Source organism: Taudactylus pleione, unplaced genomic scaffold (genome assembly GCF_031769625.1).
Source record: "Taudactylus pleione unplaced genomic scaffold, aTauple2 ptg000179l, whole genome shotgun sequence".
Lineage (NCBI taxonomy): Eukaryota > Metazoa > Chordata > Amphibia > Anura > Myobatrachidae > Taudactylus > Taudactylus pleione.
The window spans coordinates 25,793,121-25,819,258 of NW_028284581.1; the positions used below are offsets into that span (position 1 = coordinate 25,793,121).

Below are 26,138 nucleotides of genomic sequence, written 5' to 3' on the forward strand. Positions count from 1 at the left end.
TTCATTTTGAGGGCAAAACATAGTTGGGGGACAAAGATAAAAACTAGCAAACTTGACTCTAGTGGGGTCCCCAAGTATGCACCAGGTGTTTTTTTCATTGCAGGTGCTTGCGGAAGGTGGATTTTTCATGATTTTTTCAACTTAACTTTAGCAACTTTAAAATATGCTGGCCCCCATTTTCAAGTACCCCAAATTTGCTGGGATAAGTTATTTTCTGCAAAAAAAACCACCAGAATACTATTCTTCACTACTTATACAAAAACGCTATTTAGCAGCTATTGAGCCTGTTTAAAAACACCAAATACCTTCAGCAAGCCAAATTGGGGGGTACCATAGCTAACCCCCATGTCAGAGCATCTTTTGGGGGGTGTCAGGCTAATTTCCCCAAATCTGACAGTATTTTCCGCTTCTTTAAGTTTCGCCGGGTCCCGTTTTCGCCTACTGTCAAATTGAATATGGCGATACGCGGGCACACGTGCAATACTTTTCCGCCTGCAAAACACATGATGTAGGCAAAATGTCCGGGAGGCGAAAAAGTATCGCGGCTCAGCTCAAATTGAATACGGGCCTTAGCCGGCACACTTATATTGTGGCGCAGAGCCAATCTGTCTAAAGAAAACTTATTCTGAAGTGATAAAGTGTTCAGAAAAATTTTATTCTTTCTTAATAGATATTTTTAGGTTGTTTGACAAAAATCCCCCTTTCTTTTATTCTGAAGCTTAAAAAAAAAGGTTATGTTTGAGATGTCAATAAGTTAACTTATGAGTGCCCCACAAAGGAATCGGGTCTATTATTCATATACTTTAGGAGGTAAGCGCTGTAATGCATATTATGAACAGGTGTAAGCAGACACTAAGTAGGAGCTTGCATACTGCTGTACCATAAGAACCTCAGAATCTACCTTGTGGCTAGAGAAGAGCATTTAAGGCAGGCAGACCTTCAGCAGAACTTTTAGTGTACAGGGGCCTCATGAAGACTAGAAGCTTGAATGGAAAACACAAGCAGTACCGATAGCTGTGTTGCTGAAGAGCTTTGGTCACTGCCCGGAGATCAATCTGATTTGATGATAGCTGGAACAAGGTTGGTAAACAGTAGAACAACCACTCCATTGAACAAGATTCCTAATCACCTTACTGATGAGTTCCCTGATGTGATACAAATACAGTCATAGGATAACGTCATGGGGTGCTTCACCAGATGCTGACATGGGCTTCAGAAAGCTCTTTCCACAAGGAGATCAGAGTACAAGGCTTCTGGGTTTATGGATTTGAAGACATTACAGAAATCAGGGAAAACTGGAATATCAATTGACCTAGGGACTCCTGAAATAAATGTTGTTCTATTTAGGTTTTTGCATTTCCCGGACATGAATGACATTCTCATGAAGAAAGGAGCTATCTTTTCTGGCTTTGGCTAGAGATCCGCAAATTTCATCCATCTTGGAATGTAAAGCACCAGTATGATTGCCAGTCTCCATGATGCCCTTGCGGAAGTAAGAAATGGTTTGGCGTAGCTCTCTATGAAATGTGCAGGACAGGTTTTGATTGTTTACCATATCTTACAAAGATGCCGGTTGACTCTAAAATGGAGGAGAGTTTACTCTTGGACGTCATTGTGAGTGTGTGCCCAGAGTGGAATAATTTTCAAAAATAAATTACGCCCCAAAATGAGGGACTAACTGGGTGAGCTTAGATACAGGAATCAAGCAGAGTAAAACCGACGGACACCAAAGGGTATCCACAACATGTTTGTGTCTAAAAAAAATGTGTATTTACTAATCGTCTGTTTTCAGTGTCAACTGAACACTGTCGGCGATGTTTGCTTGCATTAAATCCGTTGGTTTTGTCATTTGCAATGGAATCTGACAGCAAATAGAAATGAAAAAAACTAGCAAAAGACCAATGAACACTTCCTAGTGCTGTGCATTTTTTTCCTGTCTTGTCAGTGTTTATTTATGTGTGCTTTTTCAATGTTTATCTTGTCTGTTTTTGTGTTATTTGTTATTCATGTAGATGGAGAGGAGGAGCAGACCCTGAGGACCCATTCCCAGCTGCACCTCCTAAAGGAGATTATAAAGTCCAATAATTTGCTGACATAAAGTCTACATTTCAGCATGCTTACTATTAAATGTTTATTCATTTATTGATTCTGTGAAAAAAATGTTAACATGACAAGAAACATATTATGTAAAGGTACACCAAATGTGGTATATTGGTTTTGTGCAATGTTTCATACAATGCATTTCAACAATACTTTTTTTTTTTTTTTTAACAATTGTGGTTTAGATATCCATGAAGCATGAGGTAAGTATCTGTATTTTTAGTTTCGCAATAACAAAATATAGAGGAAAGGTGTACATTCAACTTAAAAAGTTGTTAATAACTGATTTGTCCAAAAGAATGTGTTTTAAAGCTGGAGAGGTTCCTGCGGCTTAGGTGAGGCATTCATTCTGAGACAGCATAGGCTAGGTCAGAGGTTTGGCCAACGTTTCCGCTCTTGTCCATAAGCGGTGGATGTGAGACGCCAATTGTGAGCATCTTTGTGCACAAGACGCACCTAAGGGCCTGATTCAGAGTTGTACGCTAATGCGGCACTGCTGTGCATCTGTACGCAGAGGATGTGCAAAAATATACTAATGTCGTAGACTTAGTATTGAGACGCCCACAGGCGTCATCACAAATCCAAGCAACTTTGTACTAATATACAGCTACATACGTAGATCCCTCGATAATTGACCTCCCAAGTGACTCCAGCAAATGGCCCTTAACCATCAATCACTCTGTGAACAAAAAGTCGCTGTTTGCGACTACGGTAATTGAATATGACCCATGCGCAGGGCAATGCAGACAGGCTATAATAGCTCAACTGCAAAAATCCGCATAGCGTACATTTCTGAATCTTATTAGCATTTTTCCACAAGTCCACTGCGTACGAAATTCGACCAGCGACCAACATTGCATCTCTCAGGCGATCAAACACTCCTGTCAGTTTTTAGTCTATTATTTAGGTAGGTGGGCCGTTAGTTCTGGTCAGTTTGCAAACCAATGCTTAGAAATCTGCAATTTATATACTTGTCTATGTAAAATATAATCAATAGTTGGTGTGATGTTCTAAAGTCAGTCATTTGGTGGCAAGGCAGCAGAGAGGTAATCACCACTGAGCAGACAAGCACTGTGAGAAGTCAGAGCATGCATTGGCAGCCCACAAAGGGGACCACTATTAATAAGGGCAGCTGGAGTCACCAGTTGGAGGGATCCCAGAGATGGAGCTTGAGGTCTGCTCAGCAGTAGACCATGGAAGCTTTCAGAGTCAGGAAGCGGCTAGTGTGATTGACACAACAGGATCTGGAGCTGCATGGAGGAACCCAATGATGCAGGCAGATAATCAGAACATTTGTCCAGATGAGAGAACCAGTAAAGGTAGAGCCCGGGATGTCAGAACATGCCAATGGGTGAAAATGTGTACAGGGCAACACTGCTAATCTCTCCCTATGCCCAAGTAGCCAGGTCCAGTAGTCAGGTGCAAGACAGTTCACAGGAAAAGTCGGATTCCGGCAGTCACAAAAGCTTGGGCACAGGGTACGGCAGTAATATTTATAGGCAGCAGGGGCCACAAACTTGTGGTGGAAAGTAGGTCTTAACAAGCATATTTTTTGCGGTTGGAGATAATATGCTGGGAGAACTACACACCAGGTTGTGCAGGACAACATGTTGTCTCAAAGATATACAGTATGTTCATAGGCTCGATAAGCAGGCGCTATACAGTTCCTCTATTCCTCTGCCTTCTTCAATTGGCCTTTGCGTTCCTGCACCGTTACCAGACCTGGTAAAACCACCAGTAAATTAGACTCAGCGCCTCTGTAGTTGGTAGAGACAATTCCAGCCTTTAGATAAGATTCACATTCCCATCCAGAATCGTAACTCTATACCACATGTTGTTCTCTAGCTGGCTGTAGAAAGAGACCTGCTCTGAAATATATTACAGCTGTTCTCATGCATTGCTGCATGGGACACACAAGCAGCAATGCATGTGTGTCCCTCTTCCCCGTGGAAGGAATTTGGCAAATTGCTTTGTTCACAATTACATACTGTATAGGAGGTTTTTGCTTAACTGGAACTGGATGTAAATTGTACATTTTTTGATAAGCGTTTCCCATAATTACATGTGAATGATTGGTCCCTCAAAGAACAAGCTGGCATCATGTAATGTGGTTGTGTTTGTACATTAGCTATGCTAATAAAAGCATAAATGCACCTGCATAGTAACTAAAACAAGAATACATTGTACTATCTGATTACAGGCTTAACATCAAATTAGCATAGAATAGATATTATTATAGGTTTTGCTATACATGCTACCTGCCATTTTAGTTTTAGAGTATAACTATTTGGGCACTTGTTAATTATGCAGGTGCCACAAGACTCAGCCCAACTATCATTCTGGTGTTGGGGCGTAGGGATAGTTGATTCCCTACTATGAAAATATGATGGTTGAAACTTACTTTTGCTTCATGTTTTTCAACAACTGACTGAATCTTTCCTGTTTCATAGAAAGAGATCTAAAAAAAACAAAAGTATGAAAATGCAAGAACACTATTGACATTATGTGGAAAACGTTTAAGCAAAACAAGTAGTATAGTGCTATTAAGTGGAACAGATATAGCAACAATTTTGTGATCGAAAATAAAAAAACGTATTACTTACTATTTTTATTACCAGTTAATTATATAGCACACACATATTCCACAGCGTTTTACAGAGGATATTTGGCCATCCACATCAGTCCCTGCTCATTCTTTATGGATCGCTATTGTGATCGCAGCTGCGATTACCAACGCAGACCCACTGCGAAAATATGCTAATGTTTGCAATCGCAATGCCGTCGCAGTCTTAAGGACATAAGGATCCCCTTACTCACATCCGAAATACTTTGCAAGTCTGCGAAACCATCAGTAACATCGAGTACCATCGTAACATGAGCTAACCTCATCGCACGCAGTGAAAGCTCAAGCTGCATATGCCATCGCAGTGGCTAATTTATGCATGCCCCTGCAATGGCGTTCAAATGCACTGACACGCCCCCCCGTCACCACCCACCAAATGGTCACTTCCTGTCAATTACTCTGCAGTGGGACTGCATGGGCAGAGCCTTCCCGCACTGCGATGCATACGCATTATGCAACAATTAGCCGTCTGCGTGCGTAATCGCAGTTGTGATCGGTAATGAATCAAGCCCTCTGTTCTCTATCATATACACACACGGTTAATTTTGGTTGGGAGCTAATTAACCTACAACTTTTATAGGATATATAAATCCAAAATTATTGCAAGCTTTTATAACACTACAGTTCCTTTGGGCAAATTTGTGCACTATTGATAGAGTTTTATGGGCCTGATTTAGCACGGATCACAACTCGCAGCTGCGTAATCGCATGCAATGAATCTGTGAAAATATGCTGGCTGCCACTGCTCAGCCTGCATAGAGACGCCCACTACTGCTTTCTCATATCCATAATACCTCGCAGTCCTGCGTATACATTGGAGAACATCGGCCCCTCACGCACAATTACAGCAAGTCTGACCAGTCTCAGAATTTGCAAGTCTCGTTGCATGCAGTGAGTACTCAAGCTGCGTAAGCAATCACAGTGGCTAATTTATGCACACCCATGCAACGACGTTCAAATGGACAGGCATGTCTGCGTTTCTCCAGCCACCCCAAATACTCATGGCCTGTCACTCATTCTACGATGGATTCCACAGTGCATCCATAATCCCAGCGTGATCACCGCGCACGTGCAGTGCGGTGCATGTGCAGTATGCAACAATCGGCTGATCTGCGTACACATGCTGAATCAGGCCCTATATATCTAAAACAATTGTATTTTATATACACAATTAAATACTTTTTTCTATAGAGGTGTTGGTAGGAATTTATTTACTTTAAGAAAAAATAAATGAATGGCAACTGAGCTCTTTTTTCTCTAGATCTCCAGCCAGTAAGCCTGCAGTTACTTGACTAACACAGCCCCAGAACAAGAGAATTATAGAGAAGTATACAAATACTGAAAGGAAGTAGAGAAAAATAAAATAAAATATTCATAACAAGAACAATATGTCAAACAAGTAACACACCAGAGCACAAAGGGTGAGCATCCATTGTTCTTCAGTGGACTATGAGAGAAGTGTTTACGCACAAAAATCCTATTTTCTCTCACATACATTGGTAGACACTAGATTAACAATGAGGATATACCGAAGCATCCCTAACTAGAGCAAAACCTTTTATCCAGCAGAAGCATCCTTGGATGCAAATCATTTAACCTTTAACCCTCTAAATTAAAATGTGCCCACCTCGATGTTCAGCACCCTGCCCAAAAAATCCTACAATGAACACTATACATTTCCCCCTATATATTGGGAATTAACGCTAATCATATCTGAAAAAATACAGATGTAATTGAAACTTGATTTCTTTCTTGAAGTGATGAAGCTTGTACCAGTATCCTCTGATGGATATAAAATAGATATATACAATACAGTACTATCTGAAGTACCCTGCGTTGCCTGGATTTAAATCTTCAAGTTACTAAGTTTTATTATGTGATGTCATCCAAATCCATCAAGGGAAGGCTCAGAACAGGCTCTCTGGGTCAAAGTTCTGCCCAGCGTACACCAACGGGAGGTCCGACCGAGATCTGAAACCCCCTAAACCCTGGCCAGCATCCAACTGGATCACCTCGCATTGCTTTCATCCCAACCGATGCAGGGGTGTCTGAATGCATAAATGGACAGACAGACAGACATATAAATAGACACAAACAGACACACAAACCAATGAATTTTATTTAGAAGATGATAACCCTATATCACAGTATACATTTAAACATTGTTTCAGCTAAAATTTTACATCTGAACCTAAAAATGGAGGACACATATGTTAGTGTTCACGCTAGGCCCGGCACCAGACCTAGAAAAGGGTACTCCTGTGCGCGCCCACAATGGGGACGTGGTCACGAGAAGAGGGGGCATGTCTTTAAGACGTGCTCCCTATTTATCACTCTTGGGGGCGTTTCTGGCACTTACAGACATGCCGGGCTGCCCCCAAGCTCTCCTTCTGTCATGCACCTGGCATCTATGCACCGGTGGTGATCACTGCACCGCAATTTTTCCCGCCCTCAGGTGGGTATAGCCCCTGCCATATTGTTTTAGCGGGGTGCCGCCAAATGTGCAGGGCGCATTCTGCCCTTTTAAAACAGCCTAGAGGGAACGCTATTTCTACACCAAATGTATAGAAGAATAAATGCATAATAAAAAAATAATGTCAGGTTTATTTTTTTTGTGGGATTTACATATACACTAGTAATTAGTTGCAAAAACAAAAGAGCTGAAGTCTGAGACTTGTGTCCAACTATTTTTAATGAAATTTTGAGATCATGTTTTTTTTTTTTTTTGAGGGGGGTGTTTATTTATATTAGGCCTAAATATATCTGGTTGGAAACATAGGAAAACTTGCTGCCGCCAGGGAGGAGTGTGACAGGGAGTTGTGGGTGAGAGGAGGCACCGGATGTGTCACACTGACATAAGAATCTGCTGAGGAGCAGCGACAGCAAAAAGTAGGGACAGGCTACAGACAGACAGAGGCGACAGCTGATGGTGTGACACTGAGCTCTCCACTTGTGTATGTTGGCTTCTCAGGTGCCGGGTAGAGGTGCCATGTATTGGGCAGCCATGACGGTATACTCTGGGTACATAGTTACAGCCCTAAATGGGGTGAATATATTGTGGGAAAAGGAGGAGGTGCTCCTGCAGTGCTGGCGCCTGGCGGCAGGCATCTCCATGGTCTCCCATAGTTCTGCCCCATGTCCTGTGTGAATGCACGCAGAGCGGCAGAAGACTGTCAGTGACTGACAGTCTGCTGCCTTTTGGGCGCAGGGAGGGGGCGGCGACGGCCTCTGTTTCCAGAAACGGAGCTGTGTTGCCACCGTTGGGGGGGAGGGAAGAGGCCAGATTCTTCAAAAAGTTTACTCATATAAAAGTTTTTTTAGTTTTATCATATAAATGTGAACTGAATATCCGGAGAAGTTTTAAAAGGTACATTTACATGAATATACCAAGTGTGATACATGTAAGCATACCTGTGAGTTTTATTACCATTGGAGTTTGAGACACGTGGTGGTCTAATTGTTCCTTTACGAAAGCACGGGAGTTAACGATACCATTATATACATGGATTATCATTACTGATGTAAGCATTGATGTGAACATCATTGTACATATTAAATACGGCACACTATTGTGGGTGAATCTTCAACTAGATCAGAGCACTAACAGCATTGACTATATTGAGGAGGATCTGGACTTTACCCTTTTTTCTACGAGACTCAGACTGTTTTGAACGTATTAAACTATAAGACTTTTTATGCTCATTTATTTTTTATACCTTCAGAGAAAAGTTTCTGAATAAACTTGAAGATCAGGACAGAGACGTGCTCCAAAAGAAAGGAGGGTAATCTGTGAACCTACCGTATATATGTTTGTTTCCTCTATAAGTTTTGCAGACATCCCTTCAGCTGATTTTTGTATGTATATAACATTTTTTGTTTATCATTGTATCCCCTCAGTGTAGCACGGTATTTTTCATTTATTCTTTGTGTGGTTTTTATATGTATCCGGTTTGATAACACCGGAAGAAAATATCAGCTGCTACTTTTGTGCGCAAAGGTTATTCCATTAAGTATATTAGGATCTCCGTCAGCTGACGGAGATTTCCTGGCCTCTTTGCTGTAACTACAGCAGCCGGCTTGCGGGACCCCATGGGTGACTTACCCGGCCGATGTTATTGCAAGTTATCCGATGCTGCGTTGGATAACGCAGCTCGGATAAATAACACAGCAGTAGGCGTGATGCTTAAATAAGTCCCTAAACTCCTTTTAGGGAAAATTGCTAACTTGCTGTTCACTGCAAAATTTGCACACAGGGTGAAGCGGCAGTTAACCCCTTGTTCTCAGAGATACTGTGATTTCTTCCTATACCAATAAAAAAAATTGTGATTATACGCGCACAATATTAGTGCAACAATTTATGGTTCTTTAGCACTTGCTAATATATGTACTATTTTTTATTTCTATACTTTACTTATGACTGAAGGTACTCTCATTGGATACTATACCCTAGATCAGTGTTGGCTAACCTTGACACTCCAGCTGTTGTGGAACTATATATCCCAGCATTCCCTGCCACAGTTTTAGCATGCCCTAATAGCAAAACTGTAGCAATGCATGCTGGGTTATGTAGTTCCATAACAGCTGGAGTGTCAAGGTTAGCCAACACTGCCCTAGATCCTACACTGGTTACATCAGGTTAGGTCCAAAAGCAGATACCTACTTGACTTAGGGCCTGATTCAGCAAGGATCGCAACTGCGATTACGTACGCCATAGGCCAATTGTTACAAATTAACACGCCACTGTTATCGGGACTGCGATTGCAGTGGCTACGCAGACCCATCGCAGAGTGATTTACAGGAAGTGCCTTTTGGGGGTGGTGACCGGGGGGTGGTCGGCAAAACACAGGCGTGTCAGTGCGTTTGAACGCCGTTGCAGGGGTGTGCATAAATTATCCACTGCGATGGCCTACGCAGCCTGAGCTCTCACTGCGTACCGGAAGACTAGCAATTTCTGAGTAAGGTCTGACCTTGTGCAAGTGTGCGTGAGGCTGCGATGGTACTCGATGTTACCGATGGTTTTGCAGTCTTGCCAAGTATTAAGGACTCTCCTAGAGGGTTTCATTGCTAATATTCTAAATCGATTTCCTTTGATACTCTTGTGATTTGAATTTAAATAACCAAGTTGAGAAAATATTCAATGCTTTTGGAGTGTAAACAGAACAATAATTTCTTCAACAACAGTTATAATAGAATAATTGCCAACCTCTAAAAACTAACATGAAAAGGTAAGGAAAAGACCTGCACTTGCAGAAATAAAATATATAAAATAAATGAAATGTTGTAACAAATGAAATAGCAAAAATAACAATATATAATTATTTTAAAAAAACCACATAATTAAAAGGGCTACTTGCCACCAGTAGCAAATCATTATACTGTAGATCATAGTGTCGCACCAGCCACCTGAAACATATATCAGATGTAGGTAAATAAAGATTGAAAACTCCTAAATAAGTTATTACTTTATACTCTTGTTAGTAATGAGTTAATATAGAACTGTAGTGTGAAACTTCTGAAATCAGTCTAGGAAATTGTTAGTAATTCTTATAGCAGCTGTCTTAAATAATAGTGATGCTGGTATTTAACAGTGTAAAAATAGGGACATGGACAGTAGCGCACGCAAGGGGACTACACAGAAACCACCCCTGACCTACTGAAGTGCAGGAACAATGTTTTTAAGCCCCGCCACTTCGCGATTCATTCGACAATATGGAGGAAGCGGAGCCAATATGATGCCATTTCATTAGAATCGAGTCATTTGGCCCTGAAGGGGCGGCGCTTAATAACATGGTGCCAGCCTGCTAGGTCCTGTCAAGGTAAATTTGTTTGTGTATACAGTGTTCTCCCCAGAAATTTTTTCCAGCCGGGTGGCATCAAGAAGTAGCCGGGTGGGGGCCTTCGCAATTATGCGCAGCCAGGAAAAGGGGTATCTCCCTTACTATTCCAGCCTGACAGGTCTCAGGCTGCTCCCCCACTGGCTCTCAGTCAAAATTGCCCATTATGCAGTGCCCACTGTAGTTTTCCCCTTTATACATTGCCCCCCCCTGTAGTTTACCCCTTTACAGTGTCCCCTGTAGTTATCCCCTTATACATTGCCCTCTGTAGTTTTCCCCTTTATGCATTGACCCCTGTAGTTTTGCTTTGCCCTTATGCAGCGCCCCCATGCTGAAGTAGGACCTCTATGCAGTGCCCCCAGGCTGAAGGAGTGCCCCTATGCAATGCCTCCAGGCTGCCCCTTATGCAGTGCCCCAGGCTTAAATAGTGTCCCTTATGCAGTGCCCCCAGACTGTCCCCTTATGCAGAGCCCCCAGGCTTAAATAGTGCCCCTTATGCAGTGCCCCCAGACTGGTCCCAGCCCCAGCCCAGAACTTACCTTAACATGCTTGGCGCTAGGGCAGGCTCCTCACGTCACGGGTGACGTCATCCGCGCAGTGAATCACTGGGAATGCTTGCCTCTGAAGCGATCGGAGGCTTCTTTAGCCTCCGATCCCTTCAGAGGCCAGCATTCCACAGCAGGGGTCGGCGAGGGTGACCGGGAATGCGGCGGGGGAAAGTGCCGAGCGGTAGGCTGTTTCTGCCGAGCGATGCACCCGCAGAAAACAGCCTGGGCCGCGTCTCCAAAGATCACGGCCTGGGCGCGCCTGAGCCTCCCTGAAAAGCCCAACACTGCCTGGGCCAGCAGTACAAGTAAGGTCAGCTCTGACCTCACTGACCTCGAGGCACACTTGACAACCGCTCACGGCACAGTGGTTGAAAACCACTGGTCTATTGACAAGGAGACTTGCTGGGTAATTATAACAGGTTTAGTTTACAACAAAACAGGATACTCAGGTGCATGAATGAAATAGCAGTAGGAACAGACTTACAATTATACAGCAGGCTGAATAACAATATACAGATGTGTCCTCATACATCTAGCCTCCTTGCACGTTAAACAGCCCTTCTAATCGCGCCATGCCGTGGTGTTACTCGGTATATCGCCAAGCGTCTTTCATGCGACTTTCTACCTTCAAATGCGTCTTATTCACACAGTGATGCAAATAGCTACCACAAACAGCTTCTGCTGATTAAAATCATATGTAGCATGCATATGTTCTCTGTGCATTTGCAGCTGTATCTGCATGCAAAATGCTACGTTACAGTGTTAAGGTGCGCATCTACTAGGCGATAGAGAAACGACAGTACGATTACAACATTCTAATCGTACAGTCGTTCTTCATCCTGTGCTGTGCCTACACTGAACGATATGTCGTTCAATGCAGGCACCCTCTCTCATCCCCGAACATGCCCAATCTATCGTTATCGGCAGATTTACCAGCATGTTCAGGCGGTGATTGATGTCAAAAACAACCAGCGTGAGCGCGCATCGCTGGTCGTTATCGGCATTTTAATGCCCGATTTGTGAATGATTAATGAGCAATTGAACGATAACAATGTCGTCATCGTACAATCGCTCATTTTAATCGCTTAGTGGATGCGCGGCATTACAGCCACTGACACTAACGTAGCATTTCACATGCAGATACACCCGCAGACGCACAGAGAACATAGGCATGCTGCAAATCATTTTAATCAGCAGAAGCTGTTTGTGCTAGTTATTCATATCACTGTGTGAATAAGACACATTTGATGGTAAAAAGTCGCACGAAAGACGCTCAGCGATACCGAGGCACACAGAGCTCCTGCGTTATGTGTGGCGCAACTTATAGCGCATGGAGGATAAATGTATTTGGACACATCTGTACCAATAAACCAGCAATGCAAACAGTCTAGGAATTTAATGAGGTGAGTAATACCGAACAGGATTATCAGACAATACAGGAGTTGAATACTGTGAACAGTGCTGAGCAGGTTTAACAGGTTGCAAGTAAGCCAGGATAATGAACCATAAATTCAAATAGTCCAGGAACTTAATGCTGTGAGCAATACAGGTTGCAAGGGTGCGAGGATACTGATACACAACGTGAGCTGTTGTTCTCACAACACAAAAACATCAGAAGTCCAAGGAACACAATCCAGCAAGGCAAGGAACAGCTAGGAAACCTAGCTCATCGCAGGCAAAATACAACTAACAACCCACACCTAACAGCGTCCAGAGATTCTATTTAAACAGTGTATCCCAGCAATGGGCTGCAGGTGGAACCAGAGTTGCTAAATGTTAACTACAGCTTAGCTGGACAAAACTGCAAAAGGAAAACAAGAAACTAATGTTTTTCTTCTAGAATGTTTTTTTTGCGATTAAACCGCTCTAACAAGACAGATTCTAACACAAGCTTGCTCTCTGGAAACTCTGGTTGGACACAATGGGCCTGATTCAGATCCGCACTCAAATGCAGATGTTTAAGCAGATTGAGCGATTGTTAGCCATTGAACACACAGAACATTTTTTTGCAATCATGCTAACATAGAGGATTCACTAGGAAAGTGAGTGACGGGTAGTAAGCGTTTGAGAGAGGTAATAGGGGATGGCTAGGGAAACGCAGGTGTGTCAGGACCGTTTAAACTACGTTTCATGGGCGCGCATAAATTAGCCATTGGGATCTCCTTCGTAGCATGAGAGCTCTCAGCATGTCAGGAAAGCCGCACAGTGGGGGTCATTCAGACCCGCTCGCAAGCGGGTCGATGTTGCCCCACTGCGCATGCGCATGACGGAGGGAGCTCCGTCGTGCGCATGCGCAAGACCCGGATAGCGACGGGCTTTCCGTCGCTCCGGGTCTCGCACCAAAGGGTCGATGTTGATTGACAGCACGCCCCCTTTGGTGGGCGTGCCGGGGGCGTGGCTGCCAGACGGAGGCGTTCCCATGGGAACGCCTACCGTCTGAAGCCGGCCCCACTGACATCACTAGTGATGTCAGTGGGAGTGATTTTGGCTCTGATAGAGCCAAAATCACTCCAGGGCTTGCGGCAGCGAGACCCTACCGCAGGGTCTCCGTCGCAAGCACGATGGTCGCGATGGTCTTGACCATCGCGACCATCATCATGGACGCTCGCATAAGCTGTGGGTGGTCACCCACAGCTATGCGAGCGTCTAGGAGGACGCTCCATTTTCATGGAGGAGGGCCCTGATTCAGAGCGAGCGCTCTGGTCAGAGCGTTCGGCTCTGAATCACGCCCAGTGTTTGAGAAAGTCCAGACTTACTCAGAAGCTGTGTCGCTGCCAGATCTGCGTCGATGTTTCCGATGGATATGCTTGCTTTGGAGAAGTTAGCATATTTTCGCTATTGAGATCCGTGAGAGATCGCAGCTGCGATGGCATTTGCGTGCGGATCTGAATCAGGCCCTATGTTCCTTTGTCTGTAGGAGCCGCAATGCAAATTAGACAGCTGATTTCTATGGTATTAGGCAAGATGCCAGGTTCCGATATTGTAGAGATGGCTGTTTAGCATACAGTCCAAATGTGATAGATCTTTATGGTGGAGGTCCTATTAATTGAAGAGCCGTTAGGCTTAGGTTTATTGAAGATTCACGTTATTTCACTTATTGCTGTATATTTTATGGATAGTTTTCTTCCACATTTTATACATACATATAATATATATATATATATATATATATATATATATAAAGTCTGAGGAAGTGGGCAGTGTGCCCTTAAAATGTGATACTAAAGTTTATTGGGTACTAAATTCCTACGTGCCATATCTGAACTGATGGTCGCCTACCCATTTTATTTATGATAAAACTTCAATAAACCTAAGACACAGAATTTGTAATGACTCCTTAATTGATGGGATCTGTGCAAAAACATCTATTACATTTGGGGGTAAATCTACTAAAGGTCGATTTTGTGTTTTTGGTAGTTTTTTCCGTTGGTTTTGCTAACTGAACGACCAAAAACCCGACTTTAAAAAAACTTTGGAATCCCTAGGGAAGTGCACCCCTTCTCCCCAACCCTCATTCTAAGGACAACCAGGCCCTGGGCTGAAAACCGAGGGTACGGGAGTAATTGTCATTAAAGTATTAAGAATAAAAATATTTTTTTGACAGATGGACTATAAGTCCCAGGAAGCATGCCCAGACATTAAGGGCCGGCTGGCACCTGTAGTCCAACTGTAAAAAATATATTAAAATAAAGACAGTACACAAAGACCGTATTTTGCATAATTTTAATAAACATCCCCCCACACATCCCTCATTCTCCAAATGTATTACTTACAAAATACGGTGATCGAGTTCTCTTCGGTCCATGTAGCTTGCACAGTCTTTGCAAAATAATAAAAAAAAATGACACTGGGCCTGATTCAGATGTGGACGGTATTGCACAGCCGCAAGGAAGTGGCTGTGCAATGGCGTCCAACTAAAATGGAAATGCAGCAGGAGCTGAATTATGGAAATAAGACACCTCCTGCATGCATCTGTGATTGAAGTGCAACGTCCATAGACAATGCTTTGGATCATCATCGGTAGCTGCCCTCGGCTAGGCTGCGTAAGCTGAATCTTACTCAGCCTAGTCGTCCTGACCTCTCTGCCAGGTCCAATGATGTAGACCCTGGGTTTGGCACGCCTACAAATTTTGGGCAAAACGCCCCCATTTTGTACAGCAATCATGGCCACCGCCCCTGTTCCATCCCCAAATCATGCTGCGTCTAAGGGGGGATGCGAGAGAGCACGCAGGACCCATTCTGCACATGTGCAGAACGGGTCCTGCACCTGCACAGACCCACAACAATTGTATATTTAAGTAAACCATTAGGTACATATCTGAATCAGGCCCTCTGTACAGAGGGAATCGGTATGATTTACCGCCGGACCCATGCCCGGCGTTTGGAACCCGACAGCGGCATCCCGTCAGAGAAGGAAATCCCGATCGTCCCCAGGTAAATATATACTAACCTATTTCTACCCTCTAACCCTCCCTTAGGGGTGCCTAACCCTAATCCCCCCTCTAAGTGCCTAACGCTAACCCACCCTTCCCTAGCTTAAACCTAACCCCCCGGGAGGCTGCCTAACCCCAAGTCCCCCACGGGAACCCTAAACCTAACCCTCCCCCCCGCGCGGCTATCCGCGCCCGGCGTCCCTTCGATCGGGATGCCGGGCGTCTGGCTCCCGGCGTATGTCTAATGACAGGCGTCGGCACATTGATGCCTGTCTTTAGACCCTTGTCGGCATATGACAGTCAGGAAGCCAGCTGTCGGGATTAGGTCCGCCGGCTTCCCGACTGCATACCGTACAGAGAGCCTGATTCAGACCCGCTCGCAAGCGGGTTGATGGTGGGGCATTGCGAAAGCGCAGCGTGTGCAATGTGCATGCGCAAGCCCCGAAGCTAGACAGAAATTCTCTCGCTCCAGGGCCCGTTTTGTAGGAGGGGTGGGGGGATGGCTGGACAAACGGAGGCGTTCCTGAAGGAACGCCTGCCGTTTGTGGGCAGCCCTGCTGACATCATGAGTGATGTCAGTAGTGAGCTTCCGGGTCTATTAGAGCCGGACGCTCACTGGGGCTTGCGGCAGACGAGACCCTACCACAAGGGTCTCGTCGCAAGCCCGATGGTCGCGGTGGTCCCGACCATCACCTGTCACTGTGGTCACACACAGCTTAGCGAGCGGCCAGGAGGCTGGGTTATTTAAAACAAAGCAGCTGCCTTGATGCAGAGCAAGCGCTCGCTTTTTGCAAGCGGCTCTGAATTAGGCCCAGAGTCCTCTATGGAAATTACTGTCCATAGAAATGAATGGGAATGCACTGATTGAAATGTAGGCAAACTACTTGCTTAATTATTGCTTAATACCCTCCCAACAGCCACTTATCCCAGAGGGGGGGTGGGTCAGAAATATTATATGTTTTCACGGAAAAAGCATTTTAACAATACACATTGGGCCTGAATAAGAGGTGGACACTAATTCAGCTGCTTTTTCCACAGTTCGACTGAGCCTTTATGATGCCACAACTGATGGGATTCATACAGACATCCACAGGCTGTGGCGTTAATCTGCAGTTTTGTACATTAAGAGGCACCCCAGGCTGTACACTGGTCGCACCATTGAACATTGCACCACCCTATGGAGGCGCAGAATGTCCATCTGAACATGTCCGCCAAAATCAGTGCAACTGTAAAAAGAGCTGCAGCCACCCCCTTTACCAGCCAGGAATGTCCACAGAAATTGCTTCTCTCTGCATCCAAATTTGTTCTGCGGCTTTTGTTGGTAACCATCGGGGACACCTGTGCAGTGCAACTCAGACGCATGTACAGACTGAAAAAATTGTCCACCTTTGAATCTGGCCCATTGTTAGCAATCGATATTTCTCCACACGTAAACCGGGAAGATAGTCTACATTTTTCTAAATAAATCCAACATAGAAAATGGATGTAGTTGGATTCCAGAGGGCATTGTTAATTTTTAAGCATTTTCAAGATATTTTTAAAATGTGAAGTGGTAGAACAGTTTTAGTGTCATATTCTACAGTAAATCAGCACGTAAAAGTTAACAGAAAACAACAATTTTCATTCATGTTGTTAAAACCTTATTGACTAGCTGTGATACACAGACTAAGCAAGGTATCATTACTGAAGAAGCCCCTTTGGGTAACTTTAAAAGAGACCCCTGTATTATAATATGTTCTGCTGAAATGAGTGTATAACTTTCAAATTGAAAAAAGTTTTTAAAGTGTCTAACTAAAGCGGAGTTCTATTGGTCTTAGTTTACAAGAACACAAAACCAGACAACTGGGTTAGCCTAAAAGAAAAATACTTACCTGTGTAGATAAAAGAAGAAAAAGAATAGGAGCACTAGCCCATGTTGTGTGTAGAAACTAAGGATAGAAATTCATACAAAAGAAAAGAGAAACAATATCCTCTTCATTTACTGTGTTCCAGTGAATCAAACCTGTGAGTATCCTCAAAACTTAGAAGCTTGCTACAACTGGCATCACAAACAGGATACTAACAGAGCCTAAAGCAAGATGTACCCTTATCCAGGACGAGATGTCTCAAAGAGATTGACAAGCTGGTCAAGGAGAGGTACCCGACAGTGGGAGTTCCATCATGTATACTGCCTCACCTATTACCTTGCCAGGTACCTTATTTTGGGGCACCATGGCTCCCTACTTATTCCAGAAATGCCCATACTGCAGGCAGGGCCGTAGCTAGAGTAGTGCGGCCGGTGCCATCGCACAGGGCGCCACAGGTCAGGGGGTGCTGTTTGGGCCTGTCAAATTTCTGTTTATTATCATTCTTGCTTGTAGATTCCTCTTATTTCATCCCCAGCATCTCCTGGCCTCTCCTATCTCTTCCCTGGCTCTTCCGCATAAAGCATGGCCCTTTTTTGGGTGCATTATGTCCCTTTGAAAAATGAGGGGGGCGCCAATGCTCTTTCTGGCACAGGGCACCAAACAGTCTAGTTACGGCTCTGACTGCAGGAACCAGTGAATTCCTTGAATTCAAGCCATGTTCCGGTTATACAGTATCTGCTTGGCGAACAACAAAAAGTTCAGATACTGACCCGACAATTGAAAGGTTCAGCCCTTCAAAGGACAAACTCTTGGCCTGCAAGTCAAAAAGGACGCTGGAAGAAATATTCTAAAAATAAGCTAACATCTTCGATTCCAGAACTTTATCAAAACTGACACTTCTACATCAGGAAGCTGCAACAAAGTGAGACCTTATGCGAATTTGCTCTTGGCTTACAGGTAGTGTTGCAGGCCATTAAAATATGCGAACCGGGACAAATTACAGGAAGATGATGCGCTGGTTAGCCCATTTTTTAAAAGCATTTATGGGGACCATATAAAAACTCAGTTTAGGTGTTATGATCCACGACAGAGTATCATCTTGGTGGTAGGTCCCGGCGGTATTAGGCGACTGGGACACTGTATCATGCCTGGATTCCAGTTCCTGCTCTTGCAGGTAGCTGGAACTCTGTGTGCAGCTCATTGCTGCATTCCTGTCTGTCAGTCTGTGTGCAGAGATGAGCTGCATACTATCCTGTCATTAGGGAGGAATTCTGCAAGGATTGCACTGATTAGTCCCTGCTTCTGATAAATTACAGCCAGCCCTACACTTCCTGCTGGTGATATCGTCTGACTTCCAGAGTATGTGTTTGTCATGTGCTCAGAAGCCGAATTTCTAGCCGGTCTCACATTGTTCTGCAGTTCCAGCGTGCTGAGAGTATTTCTCCTGTGTCCCGTGCCTGTCTGCCTGAACAGAAGTCGTCATCTGCTGTGGTTCCATCTGCTCACGTCCTTGCTGGTGGGACTTCCTGGAACAGTTACTTCTGCAACCGTGGTCTACCTCTCCGCAGCCCGTGGCATTTCCATACCGCAGTTCAGTCTAGCCAAGTCAGTCTGTGTCCAGCCGATTCAAGCCAGCAGTGTTCTCTACCTCGCTGCCTCCAGGCAGCACTTTGGCCCTCAAGGCCACTCCGCGTGGTTCCTTTCGCACCTCAGTCCGCAAGAACGCACCTTGAACCTAGTCTCCTACTTCAGCCGGTAGCTCTGCCACAGTATTGAAATGGCCTGTCTAGTCCTTGTCTGTTATCTTACCTGTCTAGTCCATGTTTGTTATTTGCCAGTCCAGTCCTTGTCCGTTATCTTGCTTGTCTAGTTCTGGTCTGAAATCCTGCAATATCACAGTCCAGGTCACTCCTGCTGCGCAGCCTGCATTGTTTGTCTAGTCGCTTCTTGCCTGACAAACCAGCTGCACCATAGTCCCTAGACGTTCCTGAGACCTAATCATCTGTCGCTGTTAGAGAACCCTGTCCATCACACATGTTCTAGTACCATTCACCTACAGCCTCACTCCAGCTAGTACCAGTAGTGGAAGGATTGCCACTCCTCAGCATTGTTTCTTGTCAGCAGTCCTGCGGTGTCTCGTCGGTTGTGTAAGCCTCTACTGCTGGAGGTTTAAATCCAGACAGCCACCTAAGTACTGGTGTGAGTATAAATTACTAAGGGAATAATGGGTGGCTGTTATTGGTGGAAGATCCTCCCATTGGCTCTAGAGGTCTTACACAATGGTAACATTAGGCTGATTAGACTCCAAGAGCTAACTAGCAGCTTAACAGAGTTCAAGGAGACTGCAATCAAATTTTGGGAATCAATTCCAGTCAAGTGCAAGGAACTACAACTCTGGAACTGGCAACGCAACATGTACAAACAGAGAACCCAGCGATCCGCTCATTGTACTGTTCCAGCAGAGTATAAATTCCCAGAAGAAGAATATGGTGTAATAAATACTAATGAGGTGTCCTTAAATCTGTAGAGAGCATTGAGACCTTCAGGAAAGAAGTACAAAGCGAATCTTATCTATCAGATATAGGCAATATAGTATCTACAGTGAACAGGTTATATGAAAATTGTTATCAAGTAATTGTGAAGAGAATGTATTAAATGGAGCGGTTACATGGAAACAGTTCGTAAAAAGATTGTTAATTGAATGTTTGTCAATAAAATATTCAGTATAACCAAAGCATAAGAACACACTTAATTCTAACCGAGCAGCATATGATAGCCCACAAAAGGGACTAATATACAGTATATATATATACAGTCAGGTGCATAAATATTGGGACATTGACAGAATTTTCATATTTTGGCCTCTATTCACCACCACAATGGCTTTGAAATGAAACAAACAAGATGTGATTTAACTGCAGACTTTCAGATTTAATTTGATGGTAATTACATCCAAATCAGGTGAACGGTGTAGGAATTACAACGGTTTCTATATGTGCCTCCCACTTTTTAAGGGGCCAAAAGTAATGGGACAAACTAAACAATCCTAAATCTAACTTTCACTTTTTAATACTTTGTTGCAAATCCTTTGCAGGCAATTACAGCTGAAGTCTGGAACGCATAGACATCACCAGACGCTGGGTTTCATCTCTGGTGATGCTCTGCCAGGCCTCTACTGCAAATGTCTTTAGTTCCTGCTTGTTCTTGGGGCATTTTCCCTTCAGTTTTGTCTTCATCAAGTGAAATGCATGCTCAATCGGATTCAGGTCAGGGGATTGACTTGGCCATTGCATAACATTCCACTTTTTAGCCTTAAAAAACTGTTTGGTTGCTTTTCCAGTATGCTTCCGGTCATTGTCCATCTGCACTGTGAAGAGCTGTCCAATGAGTTCTGAAGCATTTGACTGAATATGAGCATATAATATTGCCCGAAACACTTCAGAATTCATTCTGCTGCTTTTGTCAGCAGTCACATCATCAATAAATACAAGGGAACCAGTTCCATTGGCAGCCATACATGCCCACGCCATGACACTACCACCACCATGCTTCACTGATGAGGTGGTATGTTTTGGATCATGAGCAGTTCCTTTCCTTCTCTTCTCTTCCCATCTCTCTGGTACAAGTTGATCTTTGTCTCATCTGTCAATAGGATGTTGTTCCAGAACTGTAATGGCTTTTTTAGATGTTGTTTGGCAAACTCTAATCTGGTCTTCCTGTTTTTGTGGCTCACCAATGGTTTGCATCTTGTGGTGAACCCTCTATATTCACTCTTGTGAAGTCTTCTCTTGATTGTTGACTTTGACACATATACATCTACCTCCTGGAGAGTGTTCTTGATTTGGCCAACTATTGTGATGGGGTTTTTCTTCACCAGGGAAATAATTATTTTGTCATCCACCACAGTTGTTTTCCGTGGTCTTCCGGGTCTTTTGGTGTTGGTGAGCTCTCCGGTGCGTTCTTTCTTTTTAAGAATGTTCCAAACAGTTGATTTGGCCACACCTAATGTTTTTGCTATCTCTCTGATCGGTTTGTTTTGATTTTTCAGCCTAATTATGGCTTGCTTCACTGATAGTGACAGCTCTTTGGATCTCATATTGAGAGTCAACAGCAACTGATTCCAAATGCAAATGTCACACCTAGAATCAACTCCAGACCTTTTACCTGCTTAAGTGATAATGAAATATTGAGGGAGTAGCCCATACCTGTCCATGAAATAGCTTTTGAGTTGATAGTCCCATTACTTTTGGCCCCTTAAAAAGTGGGAGGCACATATTGAAACTGTTGTAATTCCTACACCGTTCACCCGATTTGGATGTAATTACCCTCAAATTAAATCTGAAAGTCTGCAGTTAAAGCACATCTTGTTTGTTTCATTTCAAAACCATTGTGGTGGTGAATAGAGGCTAAAATCTGAAAATTTTGTCAATGTCCCAATATTTATGGACCTGACTGTATATATATATATATATATATATATATATATATATATATATATATGAAATTATCTGTACAGAAATAAAAATATCATGGGGAGGAGACTATGGCAAAATTTCTATGAGGACATGCAATATTTCAGTGGGGTGGGGTGGTATGTGATACCGTGACTAAGCAAGGTATCACCATTAAGGATGCCCCTTTGGGATAGAAATCCTGAAGTAACTTTGAAAGAGACCCCTGTATTATATGTTCTGCTGAACCGAGGGAATAACTTTCAAATTGAAAAAAGTGTTTTAAAAAGTTTAACCAAAGTTGAACCCAGACAACAGTTTAGCCTAAAAGAAAAATACTTACCTGTGTAGATAAAAGTACAAAAAGAATTGGGCGACTTGCCTCTCTGTCGTGGGTAGAAACTAAGGGATGAATTTACTAAGAATTGAGTTTGGGGGAGATTAAACTCAAACAGGTTCCTATGTATATGCAAACTCTCACATTTTCCAAGAAATTAGTTTTGCAAAATCGTGTTTCTTGATAGTGAAAGCAAGCGTGTTTTGTCATGTGAGTTTTTGCCAAAACACATGAGAGAACAGATGTGTTTTTAAAACACGCATGAGATGTATGCATCATATTAGAAACATGTTCTGATTGGTTGAAGCATTCACATCATGTACACACTGATCAAGCATATAAATATGCCACAAAGAGTTCAACATATGAGTGTTCTGTTGGTTGGAGTTTGCAGAGGGACAGTGAGGAGTGTGTTTAGTGGTGTAGGAGAGTTTTTGGCTAGTGGAATAGATTGCTCCTTGGTTTGAGGAAGTTGTTTTGTTCTTATCTTTTTGTCTAATTTTTCTGTCTTTCTTGATTGTGTTTTTTTCTTTTGTCTTGTCAGTGTTTTTTCGTGTGTGTGGGTAGTAGGACAGGAGGTATATGTTAGTTTGTATTTTTTTTGAGTTTGAAGAGGGAAGGGGACAGGAATATGTCCAGAGCAGAGGAGAGGCAGGGAGAGAGAAAGGTGGGTGAGGTTGCTGCTCAGGAGCCCTATTGAACAGTACAGACAGCACTGAAGAGGTGCCCAGGCAGAGGGACAAGACCAAGATGGGGTGTAATGTGAAATTCTCTGTGGAGGAGAACATGGCCTTTGTGCAGGAGGTAATGAAATCCCACCGAAGCCTGTTTTGACGAAAGGCTGCCAGCACATCGACCCGCCGCAAGAATGCTATCTGAGCGCCGGTTGTGAGGCCAGTCAATATCACCCAAGACATTAGGCATGCTCGAAATGCTATAATAAGCTACCCTGACTGCATGGCACTGTGACTCCTGGCTAGGGAAGCAGATGCAGGTATCCATTAGTGGCTAAAATGGCATCCATTACCTGAGTTACCGTGAGAATTGACTGGTATATCCTGAGAACTCTACTAGTCAGAGACTGAAAATTACCAGTAGCCAGTGCAACACAGCCAGAAGCTTATGCAGGCCTGAGACAGAGTGGTAACGTTCTGTGTCAGGGTCTAGTTCCAGTTGACTTGGTCATACAGATGGAATATGTTGTTACGGTTCAGCCGGAACATCTGTATGACCTCGCCATTGGCCAATGCATTCAGGTTCAAACGCCTCCTAAAAAAACGTGGCCTGAGCAGCCTTTGTGGTACCTACATGACCTCATGAGCCTGCTTAGTTTCTTGCTCCCGAGTCCTTCTAGCCTGGTGGTAGAGCCTCTGAAATCCCAGCCACGTGCAGTGTACTGCACTGGTAGTAAACTCTGTCATTTTTGCTTCACATAAATAAATGCAGCTGATTTAGCCCCTTTTAAAGGCATCATCATTGTGCTCTCAGTAATTGCAACTTGAAACACCTGGGAACACACATGCAAACACTCACCTCAGGAGGTAGTCTATTTGAAATGTCTATTTTGGGGAGAGTTTCGTAATTTCCTGTGCGAGTTTCAAAACTCAATTCTTGGTAAATTTGCGTGTTGTATTGTTTCCTATGCAAAGTACTTGCGAGTTTGGCCGATGGTGTATTTGGTCGTGTTTTGTAAATTGGTGGGAGTTTTGATGTTCGCTTCCTGCAAGTTCGCATGTGTTTGCCCTTAGTAAATTTGCAAAAAGGGAAAACAGACTAAACTCGCATGAGAATGCAATCTCGCCCAAACACGATTCCTAGTAAATTTACCCCCCAGAAAGCCAGAGAAGAGAAAAGATAAGAGAAACAATATCCTCTTTATCTACCAAGATCCAGTGAATCTAACCTGTGAGTATCCTAAATCACTAAGTGGAGCCTATAGCTAGAATACTGTTTGTCGGCTTAAGCTGGGTACACACTGGAGCGATGTGTACCAGGACGATATGGCGGCCGTCATATAGTATCCGCTGTACACATCAGAATGATTGGATTATTGGAAATAGAATTCTTAATATCTTTTTATAAATCGCACCACCACATGCCCACAGCAACATGGATAATTACAATCAAATAAACAAACAAAACGATATAAAAGCAGTTCAAACAGTGCAATCAAACAGTGAGATATTTATACAACAAATTGAGACACAGTTATTAACAGTTGCACCTGGTGACCCTGTGTCTGGGAAGGGTGGACAGAAGGGATCAGAGTTGCTGACTGTGAGGGGAAAGCACACTGGAGACAAGGATAGTGCAGTGAGAACCACAAGAGTGGAGATTCCTGCTGATAGCTTAAGGTGCGAATCCACTAGGCAATTAAAATGAGCGATTGAACGATAACGACATCATTATCTTTCAAACGCTCATTAATCATTCATAGATCGTCCAGTAAAATGTCGCAAACGACCAGCAATGAGCTCTCCCGCCGATCGTTTTCACCATCGCTCATCGCCCGAACATGACAGTCAATCTGACGTTATCGTCAGGTTGACCATGTTCAGGGATGAAGGAGGGTGCCTGCACTGAACAACATCGTTCAGTGTGGGCACTGCACAGTACAATGAACGACTGAACGATAACGATATAGTCCAAGCCACACAGCTAAGATGGCCACTACTGAATAAATATTGGTGCTATGCACTTTGATGTGGACTACATATGGAATGATGTAGTATTAATAGTAGTATGCACATTTTGAATACCTGTTGCAGCTAGCTGTGGTGCCAAGGCGGTGCCTGGTGGCTGAGCCACTAACAAAGTTAATTTTAAGCGTTGGCCCTACAAAAACATTGTTTTGAAAAAAACACAAAATGTTTGGAAATGTTTTAATGCTTTCTAACATGTTATATTTATTGCACATGAACTGCACACTTAGAAATGCATTTTAGTATATTTGATTATAGAAAATTTTGCCATTTGGGCAGAGATTGGTCTTGGGACATTTTCACACAGGAAGTCCTTTGCTAATGACTGTTTCCTGAGATCAGCATAGGACTAATATTAATGTAACACTTTCTTTTGAAATGCACAAGGGGGTCTCTTGTCTGTCTTTTTTCTTACAATTTCCTATATATTTAAGCCTTATGGTAATCATATTACTGTTTAACCCACATAGATAATTTGATTATGTGTGGCAATACACAGAATGAACATAATTAATTGATTCCTGTCGGCAGGCAGATTATATTTAATTTTTGGAGACAGTTTCTGATTTGTGGACTAGTTTTAGAGTTTTATGGGCAGGATTACAGTTTACTGTATTGTGTTCTTTTACTATATAAAATGCAGATGAGGCTCTATAAAGTAAATATCCTCTGAACATCGTGTATGCTGCGTATACTGTCCTTTTTCAGGACACTTATTTGGAGTTAAATAAACATATACTTGTTTCAAGACGCTGGAATCTACTTGCATCCTGTGACCATCAGAATAGCAGCAAACTCTATTCCATTCTCTGACTTTTCTGGACGGAGTCCAGCAGCTCTAAATTCCAGCCCTCTACCAGCTACCTAGTACAGACTGGGTAATAGTGTTCAGTGGTAATTAGCGGACACCAACCAGGAGGTGTTGCAGAAGCATGAACACACATACCCAGTATGTTGTTCCAAGTGCTAGGATAAGCGGTTCAAGGTGCCGGGGTAGGAATCTGGGTGGAACACACGGTTCCAGGTGCCAATGTAAGAGCATAGTGTTGGCAATGACTTGCCAGCCCAATACACAGAAGGAGAAGTCAGTAACAGGTGTAAATTGACAGTGAAAAGGAATCCCTTGTAGTCATGAAATAAGTACACACATGTTGCTAAAGGAATCCCTTGGAGTGGTGAAGTAAGCCCACACAGATTGCTAAAGGAATCCCTTGTAGTGGTGAAGTAAGCCCACACAGGTTGCTAAAGATGTGAAGTAAGCCT

The 26,138-nt window shown here is 43.4% G+C and overlaps 1 protein-coding gene across 1 annotated transcript in view; it reads right to left on the reverse strand.

The window, feature by feature from the left end:
* Window positions 1-26,138, reverse strand: part of CUNH18orf63 (chromosome unknown C18orf63 homolog) — a 140,628-nt gene that overhangs the window by 90,063 nt on the left and 24,427 nt on the right. The window contains exon 3 of the mRNA XM_088475978.1: window positions 4,502-4,558. Coding sequence (XP_088332104.1) covers window positions 4,502-4,558 — 57 coding nt within the window. The remainder of the gene's footprint in view (window positions 1-4,501; window positions 4,559-26,138) is intronic.